General features: G+C 44.5%; 1 protein-coding gene across 12 annotated transcripts in view; it reads left to right on the forward strand.

Moving 5' to 3' along the window:
* ST3GAL3 (ST3 beta-galactoside alpha-2,3-sialyltransferase 3) overlaps positions 1 to 27,322 on the forward strand; it is a 690,822-nt gene that overhangs the window by 459,117 nt on the left and 204,383 nt on the right. For all 12 annotated transcript variants that reach the window (XM_077450693.1, XM_077450694.1, XM_077450692.1 and 9 more), the window contains one exon: positions 3,721 to 3,813. In XM_077450693.1, coding sequence (XP_077306819.1) covers positions 3,721 to 3,813 — 93 coding nt within the window. The remainder of the gene's footprint in view (positions 1 to 3,720; positions 3,814 to 27,322) is intronic.

Genomic DNA, 27,322 nt, shown 5'->3' on the forward strand with positions numbered 1-27,322 from the left:
AGGTATTAAATATGGACAGGCCGATGTCTAAAAGAAATACATAATGTTAGATGTGTTGAATAGGGTAGAGAAATGGCAAATTATAGCCAGATTAATCTAATAATGTGAGGCATGCATTTAAACATTAGTACACCCACAGAGTGCTCCCAAGTAAGTATGCCGGTGCAAGTGGTGTATTGTGCCCATGAGCGGAGGAACTAGATGATACACACTTGAAAAGTGAATGTGTGGAGGAAGGGAAGAGAGAAGGGGAGGGGGGGGGAAAGAAGGGAAGGGAGGGGAGAAAAAAAAGGGGAGGGAAAGGAAAGGGAAAGAGAAACAAAAGAGGGAAGGAAAAAGGGGAGGAGGTGAAAAGAAAACAAAAAAAACGAGAAAAAGGAAGAGAAAAGAGAAGAAAGGATATAGTAAAATGGGGGACAAGAGAAGAGAAGGACGGGAAAGGGGGGCAAAAATAATAATTGTGGAGAATGTGTGTTGCCTGGCTGTGCAGGAGTAAGAACCAGTCACTGCCGGTGACTGGTTCTTACTCCTGCACAGCCAGGCAACACACATTCTCCACTTGCATCCAAACACCAGAAGTCAGTCCCTCTGCATTCCTTTGATGTCTTATTAGGGGGGTAACAGCTTGGATGGGGTGAAGGGATTTATAGGATGCCCAATTTGAATCAAAGAACAACAGGATAACGTCCTTCCTCTATACCAGTGGTTCTCAACCTTTCTAGTGCCGTGACGCCTTTATAAAATTTCCCAAGTTGTGGGGACCCCTAACAGTAAAATTATTTTCGTAGCGTGGAGTGTCAGCACCCGAGGCAAGACAAGTAATTTGCGCCCCCTAACCCATGGACTTTTAGCGCTCTGAGTCCCTTCCACTCGTACCGTATTAAAGCCCCCTTATGGTACATTTTAGGATCTTTCTCTTTGTTCTCCTTTCTTTCCCTTTTATCACTCTCTATCCTCATTTCTTGGGGTTTTTTTTCCCATCCCTCTCTCTAGCCTTCTTTCTTGTACTTTCTCTTATTCTTTCTCTCCGTTTTTATTTGTTTCTCCCCCTCTTTTTTCCTCTTCCTTCCATGTATTCTCTATTTGTGTTCCTTCTCTTACTCCTTGGTGGGGGAAGTTGGAATGAGTGGCAGTGCTGGGGGGAGTTCTGATCAGCCAACTTGGGTGCTCTTGATGAAGGTCACCTGCTGATCTGAGAACTGTAGTGGGGACTTTTAATGGCAACTCTAATCACAGGTAGTGTTGCTCACTGTGTCTACAACATCATTATGTCTCATAGCAGTGACACCTATACCAAAATCAGGAGATAGGGTCTCTTCCAGCCCCTCCCACTTCACATTCCTCACCAGTCAGCTGACTGCTAGCCTTTGCGCCCCCCCCCCCCCCCCCAGCCATGCCGTGAACTGAATGGGTGGCTGTGATGAGACTTAGGGGGCGGCCGCAGGCTCCAGGGACAGCCCTGCTGGGCGGCCACAAAGAGGCTGGGAGAGTGATGTGGGCTTCAGGAAAAGCCCAGGATTGCTTGACTCCTGGCAAATCATCATTCGACCCAGGGCCGTCTTTAATATTGATTGGACCCTGGGCAAAACTTGTCTCGGCCCCCCCCCCCCCATGCAGTTTTGCTCTCCACCTGCTCTAAGACATACAATAAATAGCAGCTAGACTTAAAATCAGTTTACTGAATCAGATCAGGCAGCTATTACAATTGTTTGCCAGAGGTTACAGTGTATCATTACCGCTCACTGACTGGTTGCCAGAGGTTACAGTGTATCATTACCGCTCACTGACTGGTTGCTAGAGGTTACAGCACACATTACGGCTCGCTGATTAGTTGCTAGAGGTTACAGCACATGATTTTTGCTTGTTGATTGGTTGCTAGAGATTACTGTGGATATGATCTCAAGGGGCATGATATACATATCAATGCCGCCAGCCACCGCTATTTACATATGAATGCTGGTAATTTACATGTAAACACAGGCTCTGCAGGTGAGTCATCTGTACAAAACAATAGGGCAGAGCTGGGCAGCATTAGTAGCAGCACTTCACACTGAGATATTGGGACACAACACAGGACTAAAACCTCAAGGGATGAGGGAATTTAAACCAGGATAGTTGGCAAGCATGAGGCAGCTGCTTTGGGCCCCACAACAATGACAGGGTCCAGGGCAGCTGCCCCTTTTGCCCTGCCTTAAAAACGGCCCTGATTCGACCCCCAGGTTGAGAATCACTGCTCTATACAAAAGATTCTGGACTGATTTGTACACACAACACAGTCTTTTGTGGATCAGTGGCAAAAGTCCATTACAGACTAGGAGCTCTCAGTCTCTCTTGGAAAATAGCACAAAAGTGGGGTAAAATTCATTCAGGAGTGTATCCTCTCCTATGAAGATTTGCTCATGGCTCCACTGCCTGCAGACAATACCGGCCCTATGACTGCTCTGAAGATCTCCTAGGGCAGTGATGGCGAACCTTGGCACCCCAGATGTTTTGGAACTACATTTCCCATGTTGCTCATGCGCTCTTCAGTGTAGTTGAGCATCATGGGAAATGTAGTTACAAAACATCTGGGGTGCCAAGGTTCACCATCACTGTCCTAGGGCAAGGATATAAGGGTTAAGGGTTATTCTGTCCTTTTTTAGAAACTTGCTACATGTGGCAGTCTCTCTCCTTGAAAATCCCCAGGTGTGTTGATGTAGAGCACTCTGTCCTCTTTGTTCCCACTGCTCTCAGGCAAGATTCCAAGTCAAACCGCTATGCTGAATGGATCTTCCTGAGCCAGTCCAAGCCCAGCCTGGAGACCTAGGAGACCCCTCCTAGGCTACCGACAGGCTAAACCACACTCCATCTTCCACCTGACTCTGTTAGCATGACTCATCCACTTTTAGGGGCTGGCCTAGCCACCCTGCCAGGACAGTACGCCTGGGGATTAGCCCGGTTCCCCTAAGTAGATCAACTCTCCAGGCCTCCGCCCACTAACTTCTAGAAGTTTCTCCAAACTTCCAGAACCAGGGAGAGGTACCAGAGACCTGCCTCTGTGAGTCATCCTGCCTGACCTGAAGTAAACCGTGACCCAGATTCAGACTAATTTTTACCATGACTCAATACATTTGCTACACAACGTTCTTCTTGTACCAAAAGAGGACACTGTACAATGATGCATCATTATAACACCATCAAACTCTGAGAAGATAATCTTCTACTGCTGTATGTCTTCTGATTCCCCAATTTGTCAGAAGGTCCACCTCTGTTTCTTCTCTTACCGGTTGTGTCTGTGAAGGTTTTTCGTTATCCGGTCATGGTATATCTTGTAGTAATTACTCATATTTCAACTGAACTTCTGTAACGTTGACAATGTTTTGTGAGCTTTTCCAAGCCCTCACATTCGAATGAGTCCTGGAACATACCCCAGTATTTATATCTATACATGCAGCACCTAAATTCAATCACCATGGAGCATGTCAAAGCAGATGTTGATTTTCCAAGAACTAATTGGGAGATCTAATGCTCACATTAATATTTGGTATTTTTTATGTCTTGGGTTTATGTTGATTCTTGCTATTTCTAGGGAAGGAAATGTTCAGTGTTGAATTATTTATCAGTAAACAGAGGGGGTGCAATGCACGTGATTACATATGAGACTGTTAGCTTGAAGTGTGAATGTCTTCTAATGGGAAGAGTCTCTATCTGTTGTGATTTTCTGTATATTTTATTTTCTAGGCAAGCAGAAATTGCAACAAGGTACGCAAACTTCTCTGACGGCGTCTGCAAACCGGGCTACTCTTCCGCAATGATGTCCGCCATCTTCCCAAAGTAAGCAGTGCAGCAGATTTCTTTTCGTTGTTGGGTGGCATCCAGGCTCTCCATTTTTAGCTGTGTTTTCTTTTGATGTGATACATCTGTGGTTTTGTTCTAACTCTTCTGGAACTTCCTTATAAATATAAGCCTAAATATAGTCTATAGTCAGCTTTTCATCTCTTTTATATCCTGTACCCCTGCATGTTATAAATGGTGACTGTTTTTAGTTTGGGGATGCCTTAAGTAACTTTTTTTTTTTTCTCAGTAAAAAAGCTGCTTCTTGCTCTCCCCTTTCAGTGCCCTGTGCTTGTAGGTGGGGTGCAGTGTGGTGCGGTGGCAATGACACAGGCAGTCCAAGTGCGATGAAAGAACTTATATTGAAATAATGCAAAGGCCGTTCACAATAAACTCGGCGGGAAGACAACCCAACCGGCAACACTCACAGTTCCAACAGCATGTAGAGAGTAGGTTTTAGCCAAACTGTCAGTGCCTGGTAGGAGGGGTACATTGCTGCCTGGCCGTCTCATGCCCAGAGAAGTTGTGAGCCCTACACTTTCTCTCCTGGACAGGTACCTTTCCCTGACTCTAGTGCTGTCCCTACCAGGCTGGGTATCTTTCCCTACTCTATCCACTCGCAAAATGCACAGATTGCACCAGAACCAGGGCCTTAAAGGAGTTGTAAAGGCAAAAGGTTTTACCTTTTGTGTGTAGTAGGCCCCCTGTACCCCCTAATATGTACCCTGAGCCCCTTCTCTATCCAGCAATGTCCATGTTTTCCTCGCTCTTCCAGCACTCTCCTCCTGATTGGCTGGAGCACTGTCAATCAAAGTCAGTTAACCAATCGGGAGAGAAGAGTCGGGCCGGGTCAGGGCTCCATGTCTGAAAGGGAACGCGGAGCTCTGACTTGGCTCGGGTGCCACCATTGCAAGCTTCTGGTCTTTGGGGTCAGGAGGGAGGGGCCAGGAGCAGGTTACTGGTGGTTAGATGTGGTGGCTGCAATTGTTTTTGTTGTTCAAGAACATTTCTGGCAAAATCAACACTTGTTGATTTTGCCAGAAGTACAGTGATCTTGGCAATTCCTTTGAGTGGAGCCTTAAAGCACCAAAAATGTTATCTTATCTGTAAGCTATTTTATGTAAACTACAAGTCCCCAAGTAAAGGGGATGGACAGAGGAGCACATGTTTGTAGTCCAGATCAGGAGAACAGCCTGGATGACAACTATGGATGAACCTAATATTGGTCCGAACTTTGGTTCAGACCGAATCTGGAAGGATGCTGCCACTACCGCCGAATCAACTGTGGCCATAGCATTTCCCATCCCACAGCTGTACACATAAGTTGGGCAAGGGATGCTCCTTACATCATTTACCTAATATGGCCACATGGTCATTTTAAGCCAATGGCATTTTAGCTACACTGCAAAAGAGCAAATGCCTAGCACTGTGGTCTCCAAACTGTGGCCTGCTGTTGGAATTTATGTGGCCCTTGGGCACTATTCCTCCCACTGACACAAATGATGAGCAACTATTCTTCCCACTGACACCAATGGTTGGGCACTATTCCTCCCACTGATACCAATGGTTGGCCTCCATTCTTCCCACTGATACCAATGGTTGGCCACCATTCTTATTGATACCATCGATGGGGCACTGTTCTTTCCACTAATATCATTTTCTACTTCCAGTGGCCACCAACTGGCCCCCCTAAAGTCTAAAGGGCAGTGAATTGTTTAGAAAGTTTGGAGACCCCTGGCCTAGTGCATTACCCAAGATTTATTAAAAGAAACCAAATGGCCTATAGACTACGCACAAAGGACAGAAGTAACATTCATAACAACAGACTCTGATGGTCTACGGGTGTGGCAATGAGTGACCAGACTGTGGCGATGCCGGCAAGGTAAAGGCAGTTCGGGGACACATCCTCTTCCTGAAGAACACGCAACACTGGATTCCCTGTCCGAGGAAGGCTGCAACCACTATAGCTATAGTTCTGGAGGGAATATAGACCCCCACACACTATCCTGGTCTGGTGACTGCCCCTTTGAGCGCTGCAGTAGTACTTTTAGATCTTACTGTAAATACACTTTAGTTTGCAGGCAGTTCAAGCACAGCTGTGTACTTTCGATGCTTTTAAACTGCAGATAATAAGCAATAACTGTCATCGATTGTGATGATCTCTCTGGTGCTGAAGCTGAGTTTTATGGTAATCTTTGAAGAGCTCTGGCTGAAGGATAGTGTGGATAATGGCCTGCAGAAAATATTACAAATTGGTCCCTGGGGTGTATCACATCTAGCATCATACTTACAGCTTCAATGGCTTCACATATATTACTAAGTGGTAATTTTTGGCATTTCACTTTTGTTTATAAACATTGCGGTTTAGGCGAGAATTTCCCCCGTAATGAAATGTTTAATTTGCATTTGGCAACTGCAGACATCCCGCACGTGGTTTCTTAATGAATAATTGCATTCGGCCTTGTGGTTTCCATTAAACACACATAAAGAAATATTCATGACTTCTCATGCAGTTCCATGCTGCTTGGGGTGGCTGCGATTAATTTGCTGTCCCTTGTAAACAGCCCAGCGGTGTTACCTCTGTGTGCCCCTCTTGGATATTATCTTTCCTTTTGCTACAGAATGACCACATGTTGGATCTCCATAGACCGGTAATGGCTTCAAAGCAAGGGATGAGTTGGTCGTAAATCATGACATTCCACCATTAGACCCCTTTCACACCGCCGAGCCTATAGCGTCGGCGGTAAAACAACGCTATTTTTAGCTGTGTTTTACCGTCGGATTTGCAGCGCATTTCGGACCATCGGATTTGCGGCCGAGAAAGGGTTAAAACCGCCCACAATACTCCGCAATAGCGGCGTTTTGCCGGCGGTATTGCAGCACTGCCCCATTGATTTCAATAGGGAGAAGCGGTAAACACACCGCTCCTTCACCGCTCCAAAGAAGCTGCTGGCAGGACTTTTCCTGACGTCCTGCCAGCATGATGGGGACTTTTCCTGACGTCCTGCCAGCATGATGGGGACTTTTCCTGACGTCCTGCCAGCGCACCGCTCCGGTGTGAATGGTGCAGCAGTTTGAGGGCGGATTGCAGGCGCTATTTCTAACGCTATAGCGCCTGCAAAACACCCTCGGTGTGAAAGGGCTCTTAAAGGAGAAGTACAGCCAAAGCCCATATAGCTGTACTTCTCCTGTGGGTCAAACTGCACTCCTGTGACCCATTTGCAGCAGACAGCAGGCTGATGTCACAGAGCCGTTCCAGGCTTGGGCATAATATAGTTGGGATCCACCAACAACCCTGGATTGGCACCTGGCAAGCTGCTGAGAGCCTGAGCCAGCCGCTGATGCTCCCTTCACAGCCCTGCACTCCAGAGGTGGGGGGGGGGGCAGAGAAGAGAGCTGGTGACTGACAGTCACCGGCTCTCTACTCAAGAAACTCTGAGAACCATGAGATCAGCGGTGTTTGATCGCTCGGTTCTCAGTGTTAGAGCCGGGGGGGTTGATGCAGTATCCATGTAGGTAAGTATGGTTCTTCTTCTTCAAAAACAAAAAAACATACTTTCTTGTAACATACAGAGCTTTGAAAAGAAGGTAAGTCCTGATATGAAGCATTCATATGCTGCATGGGCAAAGGTTTGTGGACACCTAACCATCACAACTATTATATGGCCCAAAATATTTGGACCCCCCCTCCAATGACTAAGTTAAGATGTTTCCAGTGAAGGGTACCATTCATGCTTCTTCAAACAAAACTATTGTGCTCTTCCAATCTTGTGGTAACAGTTTGGTGAATACTCTTTTCCGTTCCAGCTTGATTGCATGACTAGGACTCCGAAATACATACGGTATGCTCCTCTTTGGCGGTGTACTGCCCTCTGCACCTGACTCGCAGAGATGAATAAATCAATTCACGCCACACATTTAAGTAACAGGCCCGTGTGTGAACCACCACCTTCTTTCATATGGGCCTACGTCTCAACCTTTTCACCACAGAGGAACCCTTGAAATAACTTTCAGGTCTCAGAGAACCCCTACTAAAAAATGACTATATCTACAACTTATGATACGTTAGTGTGAAGGTCAGTGGGAAGAATTACCAACTTATAGATAGCGAAAAAAAAAGATCAAATGGTGTCAGTGAGAACTTTCAGGGGCAGAAATTGCTCATTGCTCAAGGTACCCCCTAGCAACCTCTGGAGGAACCCTAGAGTTCCCTGGAATCCTGGTTGAGGAACCCTGGTCTACGGTCACCTCAGTAGTAGGACCTTTAAATGAAAAGGTTAAGCATGCAGTGTTCCCTTTAAGGCTGGGACAGGCTCTACTCGTGGATGGTATTTTCCCCAAATGGCTAATCAACAATCATATGAAGATATAGCTAAAAAAAATAAAAAAGAAAAGAATGGAACACCCATAGTGCTCTCTATTTTTGTAAGGGAACCACCAAGACTTTGTCAACATTAAACTCACAATGTTAAAAACAAAAATCAGTTTATTACAGCAGAAACAATGTTTCGGAGCCTCGCGGGACTCCTTCACATGCCTGATGATCGGGTCCTGCAAGTCTCCGAAACGTTGCTTTTGCTGTAATAATCTGATTGCTGAATAAAGCTTTAGACCAATTCAGGAGATCCATGGTGTGCTGGTGATGTCCTCTCGCTTATCACCAGACCGTTGGCTGCTGCTGATCTCCCTCGTCACTCCTCCACCGCTAACAAATTGACAGGTCTCAGTGCTCCACCCAAAGTGTCCCCTTTTTATTAGTTAGAACTAGATGGACTTGTATCTTTTTTTTTCAACCAGACTAACTATGTAATGCAGATTAACCACTTCAGCCCCCGGAAGATTTGGCTGCTCAATGACCAGGCCATTTTTTGCGATACGCCACTGCGTCGCTTTAACTGACAATTGCGCGGTCGTGTGACGCTGTACCCAAACAAACTTGACGTCCTTTTTTTTTCCACAAATAAAGCTTTCTTTGAGTACTATTTGATCACCTCTGCGGTTTTTATTTTTTGCACTATAAACAAAAGAAGAGCGACAATTTTGAAAAAAAAAAACCTCATTATTTTTTACTTTTTGCTATAATAAATATCCCCATAAAATATATAAAAAAACTTTTTTTTCCTCAGTTTAGGCCGATCCGTATTCTTCTACATATTTTTTGAAAAAAAAATCACAATAAGCGTTTATTGATTGGTTTGCACAAAAGTTATAGCATCTACCAAATGGGGGATAGTTTTATGGCATTTTTTTTTTTTTTTTACTAGTATTGGCGGCGATCAGCGATTTTTATCGTGAATACGACTTTATGGCGGACACATCGGACACTTTTGGTGCTATTTTGGGACCATTCACAATTATACAGCGATCAGTGCAATTAAAAATGCATTGATTACTGTGTAAATGTGACTGGCAGTGAAGGGGGTTAACCAGGAGGGGGCGCTGTAGGGGGTTAAGTGTGTTCTAGGGAGTGATACTAACTGGGGAGGAGGGGCTGTGTGTGACACAGATTATAGGGAGTAGTGATCAGTGTCCTGTCACTAGGCAGAACGGAGGAAATGCTTGTTTACATTAGCATTTCCCCATTCTTCGTCTCTGTGAGACGATCGTGGGTATCCCTGCGGACAACGAGTCCACGGGACCCGCGACCATACTCGCGGAGCTCGCGGCGGGCACAGACGTGCCCGCAAACCGCTTATTAAAGGGCAACGTACAGGTACGTTAATATGCCTGTACGTGCCCTCCTGCCGACGTATATCGGGGTGAGCCGGTCGGCAAGCGGTTAAAGTCCTGGGGAGGCCCTAGCCGGTCTCCAGATCGTAATTCCAACATAGAAAATATGTGGAGGGAGCTGAAGGTTCGAGTTACCAAACGTCAGCCTGAAAACCTTAAAGTGGTGTTGCCACCAAAAAATACAAAATTGTTTAAAAATCTTAAAAAAAATTAAAAAAAACAATAATTGGAGAAAAAAAAATTTTTTTACTCCCCTCTAAATACCTGTTGCTAGGGGGGTCCCTCACAGTCTGCCTTCTTCCTTGCCCGGGCTGGTGACATCACTTCCCCTCGCGCCGCACAGTCACCTGGGACCTGTCACGTGTCCCAGGTGACTGTGCGGTGTATCACGGTGCCCCTGCGCCGCTCGCGCATGCGCAGTGGGTGCCCACAGTACGAATGACGGCACATTTTATTACAGCATATAAAAAATAACACAATATTTTTAATATGCTGTAATAACATTTATACATTTTTTTTTTTTAGTATACTGCAATAAATTTGAGTCGTTGGCACCGTAATAATCCCCAGTTCCTCAAACCCTCACTTTTATTGCCAACAAGGGTTTCTCCACCAAATACTAAGGCCCATTTCACACTGGGGTGCTTTTCAGGCGCTACAGCGCTAAAAATAGTGCCTGAAAAAAAAAACGGCCCCTTTCACTCCGGAGGAGCGGTGCGCTAGCAGGACGGTGAAAAAAGTCCTGCTAGCAGCATCTTTGGAGCGGTGAAGGAGCGGTGTATTCACCGCTCCTAAACCTCTCCTACCCATTGAAATCAATGGGACAGCGCGGCTATACCGCAGGTAAAGCGCCGCTGCAGTGGCTTTAACCCTTTTTCTGCCGCCGGGGTTAGCGGCCGAATTCCGCCGCTAAAACGACGGTAAAGTGGCGCCACTTTACCGCCGCCGCCGCTCCCGCCCCAGTGTGAAAGGGGCCTTAGTCATGTTTTGCGAAGGGGTCACATACTTATTTCACTCATTAAAATGCAAATCGATTCATAACTTTTTTGAAATGCGTTTTTCTGGATATTTTTGTTGTTATTCCGTCTCTCACTGTTAAAATAAACCGACCATTAAAATTATAGACCGATCGTTTCTTTGTCAGTGGGCAAATGTACAAAATCAGCAGGGGGTCAAATACTTTTTATTTTTTCTCCTCGCTGTAATACACAGTACACAGAGCAAACAAAATATATACATGTTGGGGTTTAAATCTGCTTCAACAATCAAGCTGCTGCGTCTTGCACTGACCGTAGGCCGATGCCATCTGCTGCTTCTTGTAATCGCTGTCTGTCTGTGGATTGCACTGGACAGTGAAACGGGATATCAGTTTCACCGTCTAATGGAATGTGTGAATGAGGGATCCCTCTTGTATTTATTGCCAGACAATATATGAAAGGGATTATTTTTCAGTTAGTGTGTGACCTCTGTCAGATGCCCCCCCAGTCAAATGAGTTTCTCCCCCACAATACAAGGGACCGGGTGGGTCACTTCCCCCCTGGTATGTGTAATCCCATCCCAGGCACCATGGTAGATATGGATCAGGCCACAAACATTATGGTTCTGGGGTCTCTTTTATGCAGCGGCAGACAAAGGCCTTCTGTCATGTAGAGAGCGTTCTCCCCACAATGAGCGCGGTATGGGAATGGAGGCCGATGAAGCTGATTACATCTCTCCTTACAGTTTACCATATCCGGTCGGAAAGGGGATCTTACTCTGTATTAGACACTGTAAACAAATACAGCTTTGTGTGCTGGAATGTTTTCCATACAAGATGTACATGAATGCGTTGAATATTACATAAAAGGATGTTATGGAAGAGATTTTTAGTATTAAAACATGTATAATCATTTGTGTTTATTATCTTTTTTCTTTGACGTTCTTATTGATCTAATGGCAGCTGCCTGTCAGACCAGTGAAATGGTCGTCTTTGCTTAAAGTCCAACTCCGACCTCCATCATCCACTCCCCGTACACCCCCCTTCTCCACTTACCATAGTTTTATGTCAGGTATAGGAGGCACAGAGTCACAGATTAGATGAAGCAGATGCATGGGGATCCTTGCACTGCACATCCTCAGGTACAGCTTCCTCTCCAGCAAGGAGAACACAGAACGGCGCAGTAGTGGCATCACCAAATCTCACTCCAGATCTGGCGAGACCAGCAGTGTCTTAGATGATCTCACCCTGCAGATGTACAGCTATGAGGTTGTAGGTACAGAAGTGCCTAGACACCCATACCAGGAAGTACACTGCTATTTGTTTCCAGTGAAATTGTCGTCTTTGCTTAAAGTCCAACTCCGACCTCCATCATCCACTCCCAGTACACCCCGCTTCTCCACTTACCAGAGTTTTATGTCAGGTATAGGAGGCACAGAGTCATAGTATAGATGAAGCAGATGCACGGGGATCCTTGCACTGCACATCCTCAGGTACAGCTTCCTCTCCAGCAAGGAGAACACAGAACGGCACAGTAGTGGCATCACCAAATCTCACTCCAGATCTGGTGAGACTAGCAGTGCCTTAGATGATCTCACCCTGCAGATGTACAGCTATGAGGTTGTATTTACAGAAGTGCCTAGACACCCTCATATACCAGGAAGTACACTGCTATTTGTTTTCAAGAAGTTCAAGACAAAAAGAAGAGTTTTCAGATTACTGCTTGGGCATATCAACATTTCGCAATGTTCCCATTGCATAGCAAGTCCCTATTTATTTATTTTTTTACTTAGGTCCAATTTACTTTTGATTGATGTGTAACTACAGTATATTCAAAGTGCAGTACCCCTACCCATCAGTTACCATCCCTTACCCTTCCCAATAGTCTAAAGCGAGCTTAAAGGGTTTGCAAAGGTTTGTGTTTTTTCCCCTTAATGCATCCTATGCATTAAGGTGAAAAAACACCTGTCAGTGACCGGCCTCCCAGCCCCCCGTTTTACTTACCTGACTCCTCGAACTTGACCCACGGGACGCGCTGTCTCTCTGCCCGGGGTTCTCAGGTGTTGATTGGATAGATTGATAGCAGTGCAGCCATTGGCTCCCTCTGCTGTCAATCAAATCCAGTTACGCGCGCATCGGGGGGCGAGGCCGAGTCCTGCATTCGGCCTCTATGCTGGACTCAGGAGCGCGCTCACAAGGTAACCCCCTCGGGGTAAGCGCTTCTCCGAGGGGGTTATCAGACGTTGGGAGGAGCTGCGAGAGCCGCCAAGGGACACCAGAAGAGCAGGATCGGGGCCACTCTGTGCAAAACGAGCTGCATGGTGGAGGTAAGTATGTTTGTTATTTTTTATTTATTTTTAAACATTTTTAAATTTACAATCACTGTAAGGCCGCGCACACACGGGCGGACTGTTCGCCCAACTTTGTCCGCTGAACAGTGTTTGGGCGGACAGTCCGCTCGTGTGTGGGCTTTCAGCGGACAGTTTCAGCGGACAGTTGGACGGACAAGGTTTTTCGGAATTTCCGAAAAACTGTCCGCTGAAACCTTGTTTCAGCGAACAGCCCGCTCGTGTGTAGGCTTGTTCGTCAAACAAAGTTGCGCGCATGCTCAGAAAGGATTTTCACGCCGAAAGCTATAATGCAGTGTATAGGACGTCGTATTTTTCGTCCCGTCGTACGTGCTGTTCACGTCATCGCGCACGGTTTCAGCAAACTGTTCGTTCGTCGTGTGTGGGCATGTCCGTCCATGCTAATTTTGAGCGGACTGTTTGCTGAAACTGTTGGACGGACAAAGTTGGGCGAACAGTCCGCGCGTGTGTACGCGGCCTAAGGCTATGTTCATGCCTAGGCGTTTTTGGGCGTTTTTCTGCTCTAAGCCTCAGCTCTAAAAATGCCAGACAAGACAAATCCCATTCATTTCAATGGCTCCTGTTCACATCTGAGCATTCTGTTGCCTAAAGCAAAATGCCCGTTGCTCAAAAAAGTACATGAGCTTCTTTTTTGGCAGATTACAGGTGTTTTACTGCTTTTACATTGGTAAATGTTAACCTTAAAAACGCCTGTACAAAAAAGATGAAAAACTCTGCAAAAAATGCCTGTAAAATAACAACGCCTAGATGTGAATGGAGCCTAAATGTAACATTTGCGTCTGTTTTACAGTCACAGGGAGTCAGTAGGAGGTAAGATGTGTCTGCGCCCAATAATAAACTGACAAAAATCTTGTTTAAACACTTCCCGACCGCCGCACACCGATGTACGTCGGCAGAATGGCACGGGCAGGCATATTGGCGTACAGGTACGTCCAATCTTAAATGCCCCCTGCCATCGCAAGCGTACCGGGACCTCCGTGAGTCCGGTCGCGGGTCCCGTGGACTCGATCGCCGCGGGCATACCCGCGATCATCTCACGGGGCGGCTGAACTGGGAGATGCTGTTGTAAACAGCATCTCCCCGTTCTGCCTAGCAACAAGTGACGCCGATCTCTGCTCCATGTGATTGGAGCAGAGATCAGTGTTCACTAAAAGAAAGCCCAGCCCCCAACAGTTAGTAACACGCCCCTAGGAACACTTAACCCCTACACTGCCACCCACTGGTTAACCCCTTCACTGCCAGTGTCATTTACACAGGAATCATTGCATTTGTATAGCAGTGATTACTGTATAAATGGCAATGGTCCCAAAAATGTGTCAAAAATGTCCGATGTGTCCGCCATAATGTCGCAGTCACAATAAAAATCGCTGATCGCCGCCATTACTAGTAAAAAAAAATTATTAATAAAAATGCCATAAAACTATCCCTATTTTGTAAACGCTATAACTTTTGCGCAAACCAATCAATAATCGCTTATTGTGATTTTTTTTTTACCAAAAATATATAGAAGAATACGTATCGGCCTAAACTGAGGGAAAAAAATATTTTTTTATATATTTTTGGGGGATATTTATTATAACAAAAAAAAAATAATGCGTTTTTTTTTCAAAATTGATGCTCTATTTTTGTTTATAAAAAAATAAAAACCGCGGAGGTGATCAAATACCACCAAAAGAAAGCTCTATTTGTGGGAAAAAAAGGACGTCAATTTTGTTTGGGAGCCACGTCGCACGACCGCGCAATTGACAGTTAAAGCGACGCAGTGCCGAATCGCAAAAAGTGGTCTGGTCTTAAAGCGGGAGTCCCCTTTTTTTTTTTTTTTAAAAGCCAGCAGCTACAAATACTGCAGCTGCTGACTTTTAAAATAATGACACTTACCTGTCCAGCGCGCCCGCGATGTCGGCACCCAAAGCCGATCTCTCGATCGTCTCTCGGGTGCTGCCGCCGCCATCTTGGGTATGGGAATCAGGAAGTGGAGCCTTTCGGCTTCATTTCCCGGTTCCCTACTGCGCATGCGCGAGTCGCGCTGCGCAATAAGGATGGACCCGCTGCCTCTGGGAACTGTGTGTTTCCCAGCAGGCAGCGGGAGACTTTCGGAAAGGGGCGTAATCTACGCCCCTTTCCGCAGAGAGCTATCCCGGAAGTGGGTGCAGATACCTGTACTGTACAGGTACCTGCACCCCCCTCCCCCCTGAAAGGTGCCAATTGTGGCGCCGGAGGGGGGGAGGATTCCAATGAGCGGAAGGTCCACTTTAGGGTGGACCTCCGCTTTAAGCCAGCAAAATGGTCCGGTCTGTAAGTGGTTAAGGGTACCCCTCTATAGCAGATGGGAACACAGTGACACAGTGCCCATCGTTAAAGAAGAATTCCAGGTATGGATATTTTATAAACAGTTACATTGGTCCAGCTTTGAGCCCCTGGAAGCTGGAAAACACTGAAGTTGATACCGCTACTATACAGCTACTACAGTGATCTCCAATTGGTTCTGGGTCTCAAGCTGAGCAGCCAGGTTGAAACATTGTGAATGCAGAAGGATGGCCGCTTGGCATGGACACCATTCACAGAATGCTTTGCTTTTTTCTGAATGAATGCAAAGCATTCTCTGATTGAATGAGGTGGAGAAGCGGGGTGGGGACATCACGCTGTCCACCTTATCCAATCAGAGTTCTCTTTGCATTCATTAAAAAAAAAAAAAAAAAAAAGAAAAGAAAAAGCAAAGCATTCTCTAAAAAAAAAAAAGGGACATAACAGCAATACAAGACAATCAAAAACACATGTAGTATTCCTAAAGTAAACAAAAGAAAAAACATTAAGAAGCCCTAATGCCGTGTACACACGACCAGTCTTTCCGACGGAGTTGCCAACGGAGTTCCGACCGAACGGACTTGCCTACACACGATCACACCAAAGCCCGTTCGTTTCGAACGTGATGACGTACAACGGGACTAGAAAAGGAAGTTCAATAGCCAGTAGCCAATAGCGGCCCTTTCGTCGCAGTCAGACCAGCACACAGACGAACGATTTTCCCCATAGGAATTGATTCCGTCAGAAAGATGTAAAACATGTTCTATTTCTAGGCCCTTCAGACTTTTTGAAAACAAAAGTCAGCTGAAGCCCCCACACACGATCGGAATATCCGATGAAATGATTCCGTCTGACCTTTTCTGCCGGAAAGTCCGGTCATGTGTACGCGGCATGACATGCCTATATATCACACTTCTCCAAAACAAAAGGAGGCAAGAGACAAGTGGGAGGCGGGGGAAACCCTCTTCACAACATAAGTTGATCTTCTGATCTTCTTCCATAGTCCCTGATCCCCAACCCATTTAAGACTCTGGGATGGGTTAAATAAATTTGTGTTCCCAACTCATCAAAAGACATGAGGAACCACAGGGAAGGTACAGTGCCTTGCGAAAGTATTCGGCCCCCTTGAACTTTTCAACCTTTTGCCACATTTCAGGCTTCAAACATAAAGATATAACATTTTCATTTTTTGTGAAGAATCACCAACAAGTGGGACACATTATTGGATTTTTGAAACTTTTTTAACAAATAAAAAAATGAAAAGTGGGGCGTGCAAAATGATTCGGCCCCCTTGCGTTAATACTTTGTAGAGCCGCCTTTTGCTGCCATTATAGCTGCAAGTCGCTTGGGGTATGTCTCTATCAGTTTTGCACATCGAGAGACTGAAATTCTTGCCCATTCTTCCTTGCAAAACAGCTGGAGCTCAGTGAGGTTGGATGGAGAACGTTTGTGAACAGCAGTTTTCAGCTCTTTCCACAGATTCTCGATTGGATTCAGGTCTGGACTTTGACTTGGCCATTCTAACACCTGGATACGTTTATTTGTGAACTGTATATGCATAGTTACATTGATCCAATGAAACGTATAAAAATCTATCATACCTGGAATTCTTCCTTCAACGTTTATAGCTGAGATAAGGACCTGAAATTTGAGTGATTCACAGGACAAAGCAAGACTTATATAGTGTCCTCTGTCCCTAAGGTGGGAGTATATGTGTACTGTTTATTTTTGTATGGAGGAGCGCTAACACATGTGGCTGCAGTTTATTATGTAAATGCAATGTACTTTGTCTTGTATATTTGATCTAAATTATATTTATACATAAGTTGGTGAGAGATGAAGCGTTTCATTATGTCTGGGAAAACATACACATGGACAGGAAGAGAACCTCCGTCAGGTCTAAATAGGAATGGGCTACAAAGTGACTTCAGAAATTACCGCAATGTGACACTGAGATAAAAAATCAATGGTCTGTTCTGACAATGTAGGGTTGGATGGGCTGGAAGGTTATGATTAATTGTGCTACATGTGATTTCAGAACTAGACAGAAGTCCAGGGGGCTAAGCATTGACACATTGTGGACATGGGGGCCTCTTTAGCATTATAAAAGATTTGGTTTTAGCCCAATCTGACCTGTTTTTAAAAGTAAAAGGCAAAGTCTCCACCTGTTATTGTTGTTCAAGAAAATGTGAATAAAAATAATTTTTCAAAAAAGTCTCCACCTTAAAGGGGTTGTAAAGGTAATTTTTTTATTTTCTACATAGGTTCCTTTAAGCTAGTGCATTGTTGGTTCACTTATCTTTTCCTTTGATTTCCCTTCTAAATGTTTTTTTTCTTTGTTTTCTTTGTCTGAATTTCTCACTTCCGGTTCCTCCTCAGTAAGCTGTTCTGGCTGACTAACCACCGCTCGGATGATGGTGAGAAGTTTACTGAGGAGAAACAGGAAGTGAGATATTCAGACAAAGCAAAAAAACATTTAGAAGGGAAATCAAAGGAAAAGGTAAGTGAACCAACAATGCACTAGCTTAAAGGAACCTATGTAGCAAATTAAAGGGGTTGTAAAGGTAATTTTTTTATTTTCTACATAGGTTCCTTTAAGCTAGTGCATTGTTGGTTCACTTATCTTTTCCTTTGATTTCCCTTCTAAATGTTTTTTTTCTTTGTTTTCTTTGTCTGAATTTCTCACTTCCGGTTCCTCCTCAGTAAGCTGTTCTGGCTGACTAACCACCAGCTCGGATGATGGTGAGAAGTTTACTGAGGAGAAACAGGAAGTGAGATATTCAGACAAAGCAAAAAAACATTTAGAAGGGAAATCAAAGGAAAGGGTAAGTGAACCAACAATGCACTAGCTTAAAGGAACCTATGTAGCAAATTAAAGGGGTTGTAAAGGTAATTTTTTTATTTTCTACATAGGTTCCTTTAAGCTAGTGCATTGTTGGTTCACTTATCTTTTCCTTTGATTTCCCTTCTAAATGTTTTTTTTCTTTGTTTTCTTTGTCTGAATTTCTCACTTCCGGTTCCTCCTCAGTAAGCTGTTCTGGCTGACTAACCACCAGCTCGGATGATGGTGAGAAGTTTACTGAGGAGAAACAGGAAGTGAGATATTCAGACAAAGCAAAAAAACATTTAGAAGGGAAATCAAAGGAAAAGGTAAGTGAACCAACAATGCACTAGCTTAAAGGAACCTATGTAGCAAATAAAAAATTTACCTTTACAACCCCTTTAAAGAAAAATGGTGAAATGTCGACAGATTGAGTTATCCGGAGAAGGTTGTCGGGATGAAACGAGATGGAGAAGCTGCATCTAAAGTGAGTTTACTTTCAAGTGGTGTGGAATACACAGAGAAAAGGTAGGGACTCGGGTTAGACTGCTCTCATGCATGAAGGACCTTCTAGAACAGCCTCTCTCAACGGTTTCAATGCAAAGGAACCCCTGAAATAACTTTCTGGTCTCAAGGAAGCCCTTCTAAAAATGACTATGTCTACAACTCATGAAACATTAGTGTGGTGGTCAGTGTGAAAGAACGCTCCTTACACTTGTGGTCATTGAGAAGAATTTCCCTCTCACATATAGCTACAAAGATTAATGGTGTCAGTAGGAACTTCTCTGGGAGACAGACTTTGCTCATTGCTCAAGAAACCCCTAGCAACCTGTGGCGGAATCCTGTGCTAGAAGTTGCTTCAGAGGAAAAAAACAAGGGATTTGGAAGTAGAGGAGCACCTCACCAGTGGTTGAGATTTCAAATACAGTCGTTTTATGTAATCTTTGTGCAACTGAAACGAGCAAGACAACACCTTTTAGGAGTTTATAAAGAAGTGCCATAAGAATAGGAAAGATTATTCATGGTACCTTCGTCCCACCAGAATATAAACAGAAGGGAAGAAGAGGCTGTGTTCGGACTTTGATGGTACCGTATAATTAGCTGGTATTAAACAGTCAAGAATAAAATTATTCAGGAAATTATATTACAAAAGAGAACATGATGGTTCATTTTACAGAAATAGATAAAAACCTTTAAGGGGTTACTAATGCCCTGTACACACAACCGTTTTTCTCGTCGGAATAAACTCTGAAGGTTGTTCCGATGGAATTCCACTCAAGCTGTCTTGCATACACACAGTCACACCAAAGTCGGACCGTCAAGAACGCGGTGACGTACAACACGTACGATGGGACTAGAAAACGGAAGTTCAATAGCCAGTAGCCAATAGCTTTAGTCTTGTACTTGCTTCAGAGTATGCGATGCGTCGTTTTGGTATGTCGGAACAGCATACAGACGAACGGTTTTCCCGATAGGAATTTGTTCCATCAGAAAAATATAGAACATGCTCTCTTTCTAGGTATGTCAGAATTTTCGACATAAAAAGTCTATATATACGAATATACGAATGAATATACGATGAAAAGCTTCCGTCTGACTTTTTCTATCGGAAATTCCGACCGTGTGTACAGGGCATAAGGGTTTGCTTATATTGGGTCTTGATACCCTGTTTCCCCGAAAATAAGACAGTGTCTTATATTAATTTTTGCTCCCAAAGATGTGCTAGGTCTTATTTTCAGGGGATGTCTTATTTTTCCATTAAGATGAATAGGGTACACATTTATTAATTCTGCCCCCTTCTGATCCTCCTGTGCCATTTTGATCCCCCCACCCCTCAAATCCACCCTGTGTCATTTTAAGTGAGTCCCCCTCCACCCACCTATGTGCCAGTGGATTATTTAGTCTCTCTCTCCCCCCATCTTCACCAGACATTCCCCACCCTTTACCAGACATCCCCCCCCCCACCTCAGTCACCCCTGTGTGTCTGTGGAGGCCAGATTCCACACAATGTGCCCGACTCCTGCCCAGGGCGACTCACTGTCTAATTGTGAGTCAGCCAGACTCTGTCAGGGCAGAGCAAGCAGCAGGCGGCAGAAGGTGACAGCTTGTGCTGGCGGCAGGATGGGCTCTCTGATGACGGGTGACGTCACTCGTTATTCAGAGAGCCAGCCGCAGCTCACTGATTTAAAGAGACCTCGCACCTACCTGCCTGAACAGCTCCGGCTGAGCTGTGGCCAATCAGTGAGCTGCGTGGCAGCGCCCACCGCTATGGTCCAGAAGAGTCAGACGCCTTATGGTAGCTTTAGGGGCCTTTTTATCGGGGGATGTCTTATTATCGGGGGATGCCTTATTATCGGGGGATGCCTTATATTTCTGCAAGAGGGAAACCTGGTGGGAGGTCTTACTTTCGGAGGATGTCTTACTTTCGGGGAAACAGGGTATACAAGTATAAATTGTACTGTTGACATTCCACATTCAAAAGGGGTTAAAAGGTTCACAAAAAAGAGTACAAGTATCTTTAAGGAAGCAGGCCACAACATCTGGTTCAAGTTTCTTCCTGTGCTTCTTTAGTGTCAGACACGATTGGCTTGACTTAGCTGTTGAAGCCTGTTTTACAGATACGTGTACTCTGTTTCTGGACCTGTTAGTGCAGAATTAGACCACCAGCTGCAAGGGGAGCTCAGCCAATTTGGACTTACCTCCTGGGTTTGACTTCTCCAGGTTCGCACTCTGCCACCACCATCTTCTCAGGCACATCTTCCAAGAATTACATTTTCCATTCTTGGCCACTAGGTGGCCATTGATAATACTATAAAACATATTCACATCACGTACATTCACATCAGTCTCTTCCCTCAGGAACAGCGGTTCTCAACTCCTGTCCTCAGGACCCACTAACAGGCCAGATTTTAGATATTACCTTAGGGAGATGCAGACTAGAATACTGCAATCACTGAGCAGCAAATGATATCACCTGTGATATATTTCAGTTATCTTGCAAACCTGGCCTGAGGACAGGAGTTGAGAATCACTGCTCAAGGAGCTTACAGTCTAAGGTCCTTATCTCAAATGCACACATACTAGGGCTAAATTAGACAGGAGCCAAATTCACCCACCAGCATGACTTTGGAGTGTGGAGTGCCCAGAGGAAACCCATTCAGGCACAGGAGTTCCATTTTCCCAGCTTTATTTTTGTCACCACAGACAGGAGTAGAAAGGGGAAGAAAGTCTTTGATAGAAGACGCTTGTTCTTCCAACAAATCTCTACCTCATAGCAATTTTTTTAAGGTTTAGTTTTGTTTAACCCTTCTGAGTCCGGTATCACTCCAGTCCAGTGTACACCTGTATATTGGGCCCTGACGAAGGACTTTGAGCCCCCAAAACACATTGGCTTGATTCTTTTTGATATACTACGATGACATAAAATGATTCAGGTTCTCGGCTATTGTTGTGCTGCTCGTTATTTTCTAAACATTTTTGAAATTGCAAAGACAGGATCAGCATGTAGTCTATGGTCACAATTGTTTCCCTTTACTTATTCCTAACTTTCTAAATGTACTTCTATAATTTGGGTGAAATTTGACAAAGTCCTCAGAGATCAGAAACAATTATTTCTCTTACGTTCACCGACTGACACAGCTCCTTTCTTAGACCATTGGGTTGTTATGGCACCTTCAGGAGAGGCGTAACAACTCAATGGTCTAAGAAAGGAGCTATGTCAGTCGGTGAACTACAGAGAAAGGGATTTTACGGTGAGTACAAAAAAATCCTATTTTAGCCGATCGTAAAAAAAAAAGAGACACCTCTGTTTGTCTCTGCATGGCGTTGTGTCCATTGACCAGCTTGCCGTGTTCTTCCCTCCGCCTCTCTTCTGTACATCTTGACATGCTGTATTGATGTCAGGAATGTATGTTGTATTAATCAAAGCAGCGTTCCATCTAACAAGACATTACAGGGAAACACACATTGATTTAATAGAACCATGACACACGCCTGACGGGCAGGTTGAGTTAATTCAGTTACATGCTTAATTAAAGGCATAGCCCTTTGACATGGCAATTTCCTGACGCTGTAACAATTCCATTTCACTGAAGAGAATAAACAGACCATATTCTAGTTGCAGCAGCTCTAAAGGCTAAATCGTTAAACGGAAATAAATAAAAACCAAATGTGCTTTTACAGAATCGCCCCACAATCCCACACGAGATGGATGGCCACTAATGAGTGCGGGGGAGGCCGAGAATCTGGACATGTATCATCCCAGCATTCGCTGACACTTCTGCAGCCCCTGGCTCTTCTCCGTCAATGAAGGAGACATTAGGTCTCCCAATAAGTAGGATAAAGGCCCAGGAGATGGGCGAGTAGTCTATATTCCCATCACCATCTCCAGAATGGCCATTCACGGTGAATAATGAAGGTCAATAGTTCACCAAGGCACCTTCACTAATTTAATTTAGAAAGACCTCCAATAGATATATCAATATCATCTTGGTAATATATCCCAGGACTCTTACAACAGTATGATCGCTCCTCTGGGGAAAGAAAGACACAGACATCGATACGCTTGTAAAAGAAAGATTATCTATTAAATGGTCTTTATTGATACGCCAAGGCTTACTGTTTCTGCAGAAGGCATCTGTCAGGCTTGAGAATCATTAAATACAAGATCGTAAGCACCCATAAGCACTTTAGTGCACTGCGTGGTGAGAAGTTCTTTTTTTTTGTGATGGTTCCCTACATCTTTGTATATTTCCTTGAGCTTTTTTCATCACCTCTTCCTGTCACCTCCTGGGCCCTGTTTGCACCTACATCTTCCCCTTGCTTCTTGTCTGTTCATGGTCTCTGACTTGTTAGAGTCCCCCCAATCATGTGTTGCTAGTGTATTTCTAGGTCTGTACCATGCCCACTTTCAGGCCCTCCATGTGTTCCAGTGCTCATAGGTTTGGCTGGCCATCTGGACTCCATGATTGGCTAGGTTCTTGAGTCGCTGTGTCCTTGGTTTCCCTAATTACGCTTTATTTTTTTCAAGCCAGATTATAGAGCACCTGAACAAAGCCATTTACAGTGTCCCAAAGCATTTATTTTTGCACCAGCAATCATCATCTCCAATACACCTTTAGAGCCAGAAGAAGGGGATATTTCAGCATGACCCTTGGGCCTCATGCACACTGGAAGTTTTTGGGAGTTTTTACAGCAGTTTTTTTTTCTCCTGTCAATAATCTCTCCAGCGTGTTATCCTATGTGTCCATACACCCATAGGCTATGAGATAGAGAGAGGCTCTGTCGCTATAAGTTTATAGAAAAAGGTGACCCAGGAGTCTTATTAAGGGTTAATGCAAGGTTCAGAATGATCATCTCTCCAGATTCGGTAGTTCTGAATCAGAACATTCAATCCTGGGTCCAGGTTTTGCTAGACGCTTGCAACCTGGCTCACTACACAGGTGTGCGGGGTCATTATATAGTCTGATCTGAGAATTGTTCAAATCTCTAATTTTTGGAGACCGCTTCCAGATTTGAGACTGCTCGCAGTGTGGGAGACGGAAGGTCTCACCTGGGGTCAGGGGGCCCATCCAGAAGCCACAGGATAGAGGTCTCATCGAGGGGTCAGAGGGCCCATCCAGAAGCCACAGGATAGAGGTCTCATCGAGGGGTCAGAGGGCCCATCCAGAAGCCACTGGACAGAGGTCTCATCGAGGGGTCAGAGGGCCCATCCAGAAGCCACAGGATAGAGGTCTCATCGAGGGGTCAGAGGGCCCATCCAGAAGCCACGGGACAGAGGTCTCATCGAGGGGTCAGAGGGCCCATCCAGAAGCCATGGGACAGAGGTCTCATCGAGGGGTCAGAGGGCCCATCCAGAAGTCATGGGACAGAGGTCTCATCGAGGGGTCAGAGGGCCCATCCAGAAGCCACAGGATAGAGGTCTCATCGAGGGGTCAGAGGGCCCATCCAGAAGCCATGGGACAGAGGTCTCATCGAGGGGTCAGAGGGCCCATCCAGAAGCCACAGGACAGAGGTCTCATCGAAGGGTCAGAGGGCCCATCCAGAAGCCACGGGACAGAGGTCTCATCAAGGGGTCAGAGGACCTAGCCACAAGCCAGCAGGTCTCCAGGATTTAAGTCAGCTCCTATCAGATGTCAGGAGAACCCCAATCCTTAGGCCAGAGGTGGGCAACGCAGCAGGGCACTGCGACTGAAGACTAGAGAGCCAAGAGTTCTGAGAGAGCTGAATGACACAGTCAAAGGACTGGTAAAAGGAGCAGCCGTGCTGCCAACACGTAAGCCAGGTGGCCTGGTATTTTCGTTAAGTCATGTTATGTGGAAGAAACCCCTGCGAGGGCAACTGATGTATAAGAGAACTTTCCTTTATTTGATAAAAGTGGACTGCCATGCCCTAAAACTGCAGTTTGGGCTGGCGCAGCTCATTGTAAAAATAAAAAACAAAACTAATGGGTTCTGAGAGGAGTAAATAAGACAACAGTAAAGTTACCCCAGTTTTTTTATATTGTGAAAGATAATGTTACGCGCCCTGTCCCGCCGGGCTCGCATGCAGAACGCATATGTGAGTAGCGCCCGCATATGAAAACGATGTTCAAACCACACATGTGAGGTATCACCACAATCGGTAGAGCAAGAGTAATAATTCTCACCCTAGACCTCCTCGGTAACTCAAAACATGCAACCGGTAGAATTTTTTAAATGTCGCCTATGGAGATTTTTAAGGGTAAAAGTTTCTCGCCATTCCACGAGCGGGCACAATTTTGAAGCCTGACATGTTGGGTATCAATTTACTCGGCATAACATTACCTTTCACAATAACAAAAAAAAATTAGGCTAACTTTACTGTTGTCATATTTTTTAATACAAAAAAGTGTATTTTTTTTTTTTTTAAGTGCGCTTGTAAGACTGCTGCACAAATACGGTGTGACAGAAAGTATTACAATGACCGCCATTTTATTCTCTAGGATGTTAGAAAAAAAATGTATCATGTTTGGGGGTACTAAGTAATTTTCTAGCAAAAAAAAAAAGTTTTTAACTTGTAAACAACAAATCTACAAAAGAGGCCCGGTCTTAAAGTGGTTAACGATCACCCCACAAAGTACACCAAGCACCACTGATATACAGTGGTGTGAAAAGTGTTTGCCCCCTTCCTCATTTCCTGTTCCTTTGCATGTTTGTCACACTTAAGTGTTTCGGAACATCAAACCAATTTAAACAATATTCAAGGACAACACAAGTAAACACAAAATGCAATTTGTAAATGAAGGTGTTTATTATTAAAGGTGAAAAAAAATCCAACCCATCATGGCCCTGTGTGAAAAAGTGATTGCCCCCTAAACCTAATAACTGGTTGGGCCTCCCTTAGCAGCAACAACTGCAACCAAGCGTTTGCGATAACGTGTAATGAGGCTTTTACAGCGTCCTGGAGGAATTTTGGCCCACTCATCTTTGCAGAATTGTCCTAATTCAGTTACATTAGAGGGTTTTCGAGCATGAACGGCCTTTTTAAGGTCATACCACAACATCTCAATAGGATTCAGGTCAGGACTTTGGCTAGGCCACTCCAAAGTCTTCATTTTGTTTTTCTTCAGCCATTCGGTGGTGGACTTGCTGGTGTGTTTAGGATCATTGTCCTGCTGCAGAACCCAAGTTCGTTTCAGCTTGAGTACACGAACAGATGGTCGGACATTCTCCTTCAGGATCTCTTGGTAGACAGCAGAATTCATAGTTCCTTTTATCACGGCAATCTTCCAGGTCCTGAAGCAGCAAAACAGCCCCAGACCATCACACTACCACCACCATATTTTACTGTTGGTATAATGTTCTTTTTATGAAATGCAGTGTTCCTTCTACGCCAGATATACCTGAACACACACCTTCCAAAGAGTTCCACTTTTGTCTCATCGGTCCACAGAATGTTGTCCCAAAAGTCTTGGGGATCATCAAGATGTGTTGTGGAGAAATTGAGACGAGCTTTGATGTTCTTTTTGCTCAGCAGTGGTTTTCTCCTTGGAACTCTGCCATGCAGGCCATTTTTGCCCAGTCTTTTCCTGATGGTGGAGGCATGAACGCTGACCTTAACTGAGGCAAGTGAGGCCTGCAGTTCCTTGGACGTTGTTGTGGGGTCTTTTGTGACCTCTTGGATGAGTCGTTGCTGCGCTCTTGGGGTAATTTTGGGCGGCCGGCCACTCCTGGGAAGGTTCACCACTGTTCCATGTCTTCGCCATTTGTGGATAATGGCTCTCACTGTGGTTCGCTGGATTCCCAAAGCTTTGGAAATGGCTTTATAACCCTTTCCAGACTGATAGATCTCAATTACTTTCCTTCTCAATTGTTCCTGAATTTCTTTGGGTCTCGGCATGATGTGTAGCTTTTAAGGATCTTCTGGTGGACCTTACTGTGTCAAGCAGCTCCTATTTAAGTGATGCCTTGATTGTGAACAGGTGTGGCAATAATCAGGCCTGGGTGTGGCTAGAGAAATTGAACTCAGGTGTGGACAACCACAGTTATAGTATGTTTTAACAAGGGGGGCAATCACTTTTTCACACAGGGCCATGATGGTTTGGATTTTTTTTCACCTTTAATAATAAACACCTTCATTTACAAATTGCATTTTGTGTTTACTTGTGTTGTCCTTGACTATTGTTTAAATTGGTTTGATGTTCCGAAACACTTAAGTGTGACAAACATGCAAAGGAACAGGAAATGAGGAAGGGGGCAAACACTTTTTCACACCACTGTACCCCGGTCCCTATACACATTTCAGTGTCCCAATAAAAAAATCTGTCTGTCCTCCATCACTTCCAACACCAAATAAACACTGATTTGGGTTATTTTTACCAAAGAAATGTAGCAGCGTCATGTTTGGTCAAAATTTATCTACAGAAACTACTTTTTTCCAAAATTTTATAACAGAAACTAAGAAAAATGCATTTTTTCTGAAAAATGTTGGTATTTTTTTATTTATAGCGTAAAAAATAAAAACCCCAGCGGTGATTAAATACCATTAAGAAAAAGCTTTATTTGTGTGAAAAAAATAAATAAAAGTTTCTTTTGGGTACAGTTTTACATGACCGCGCAATTGTCATTTAAAATGTGACAGTGCTCAAAGCTGAAAATTGGTCTGGACAGGAAGGGGGTAAAAGTGCCCGGTATTGAAGTGGTTAAAAAAAAATGGTGTCACTCTTATTCCTATTACAAGGAATATAAAAATCCCTTGTAATAGAAAAGAAAACATGATAGGACCTCTTAAATATGATATCTGGGGTCAAAAAGAGCTCAGATCATATATTTAAACTAAAATGCAATAAAA

The sequence above is a fragment of the Lithobates pipiens genome, unplaced genomic scaffold (genome assembly GCF_037356315.1).
Source record: "Lithobates pipiens isolate NorthernLeopardFrog02 unplaced genomic scaffold, aLitPip1_a1.2 Scaffold_23, whole genome shotgun sequence".
Lineage (NCBI taxonomy): Eukaryota > Metazoa > Chordata > Amphibia > Anura > Ranidae > Lithobates > Lithobates pipiens.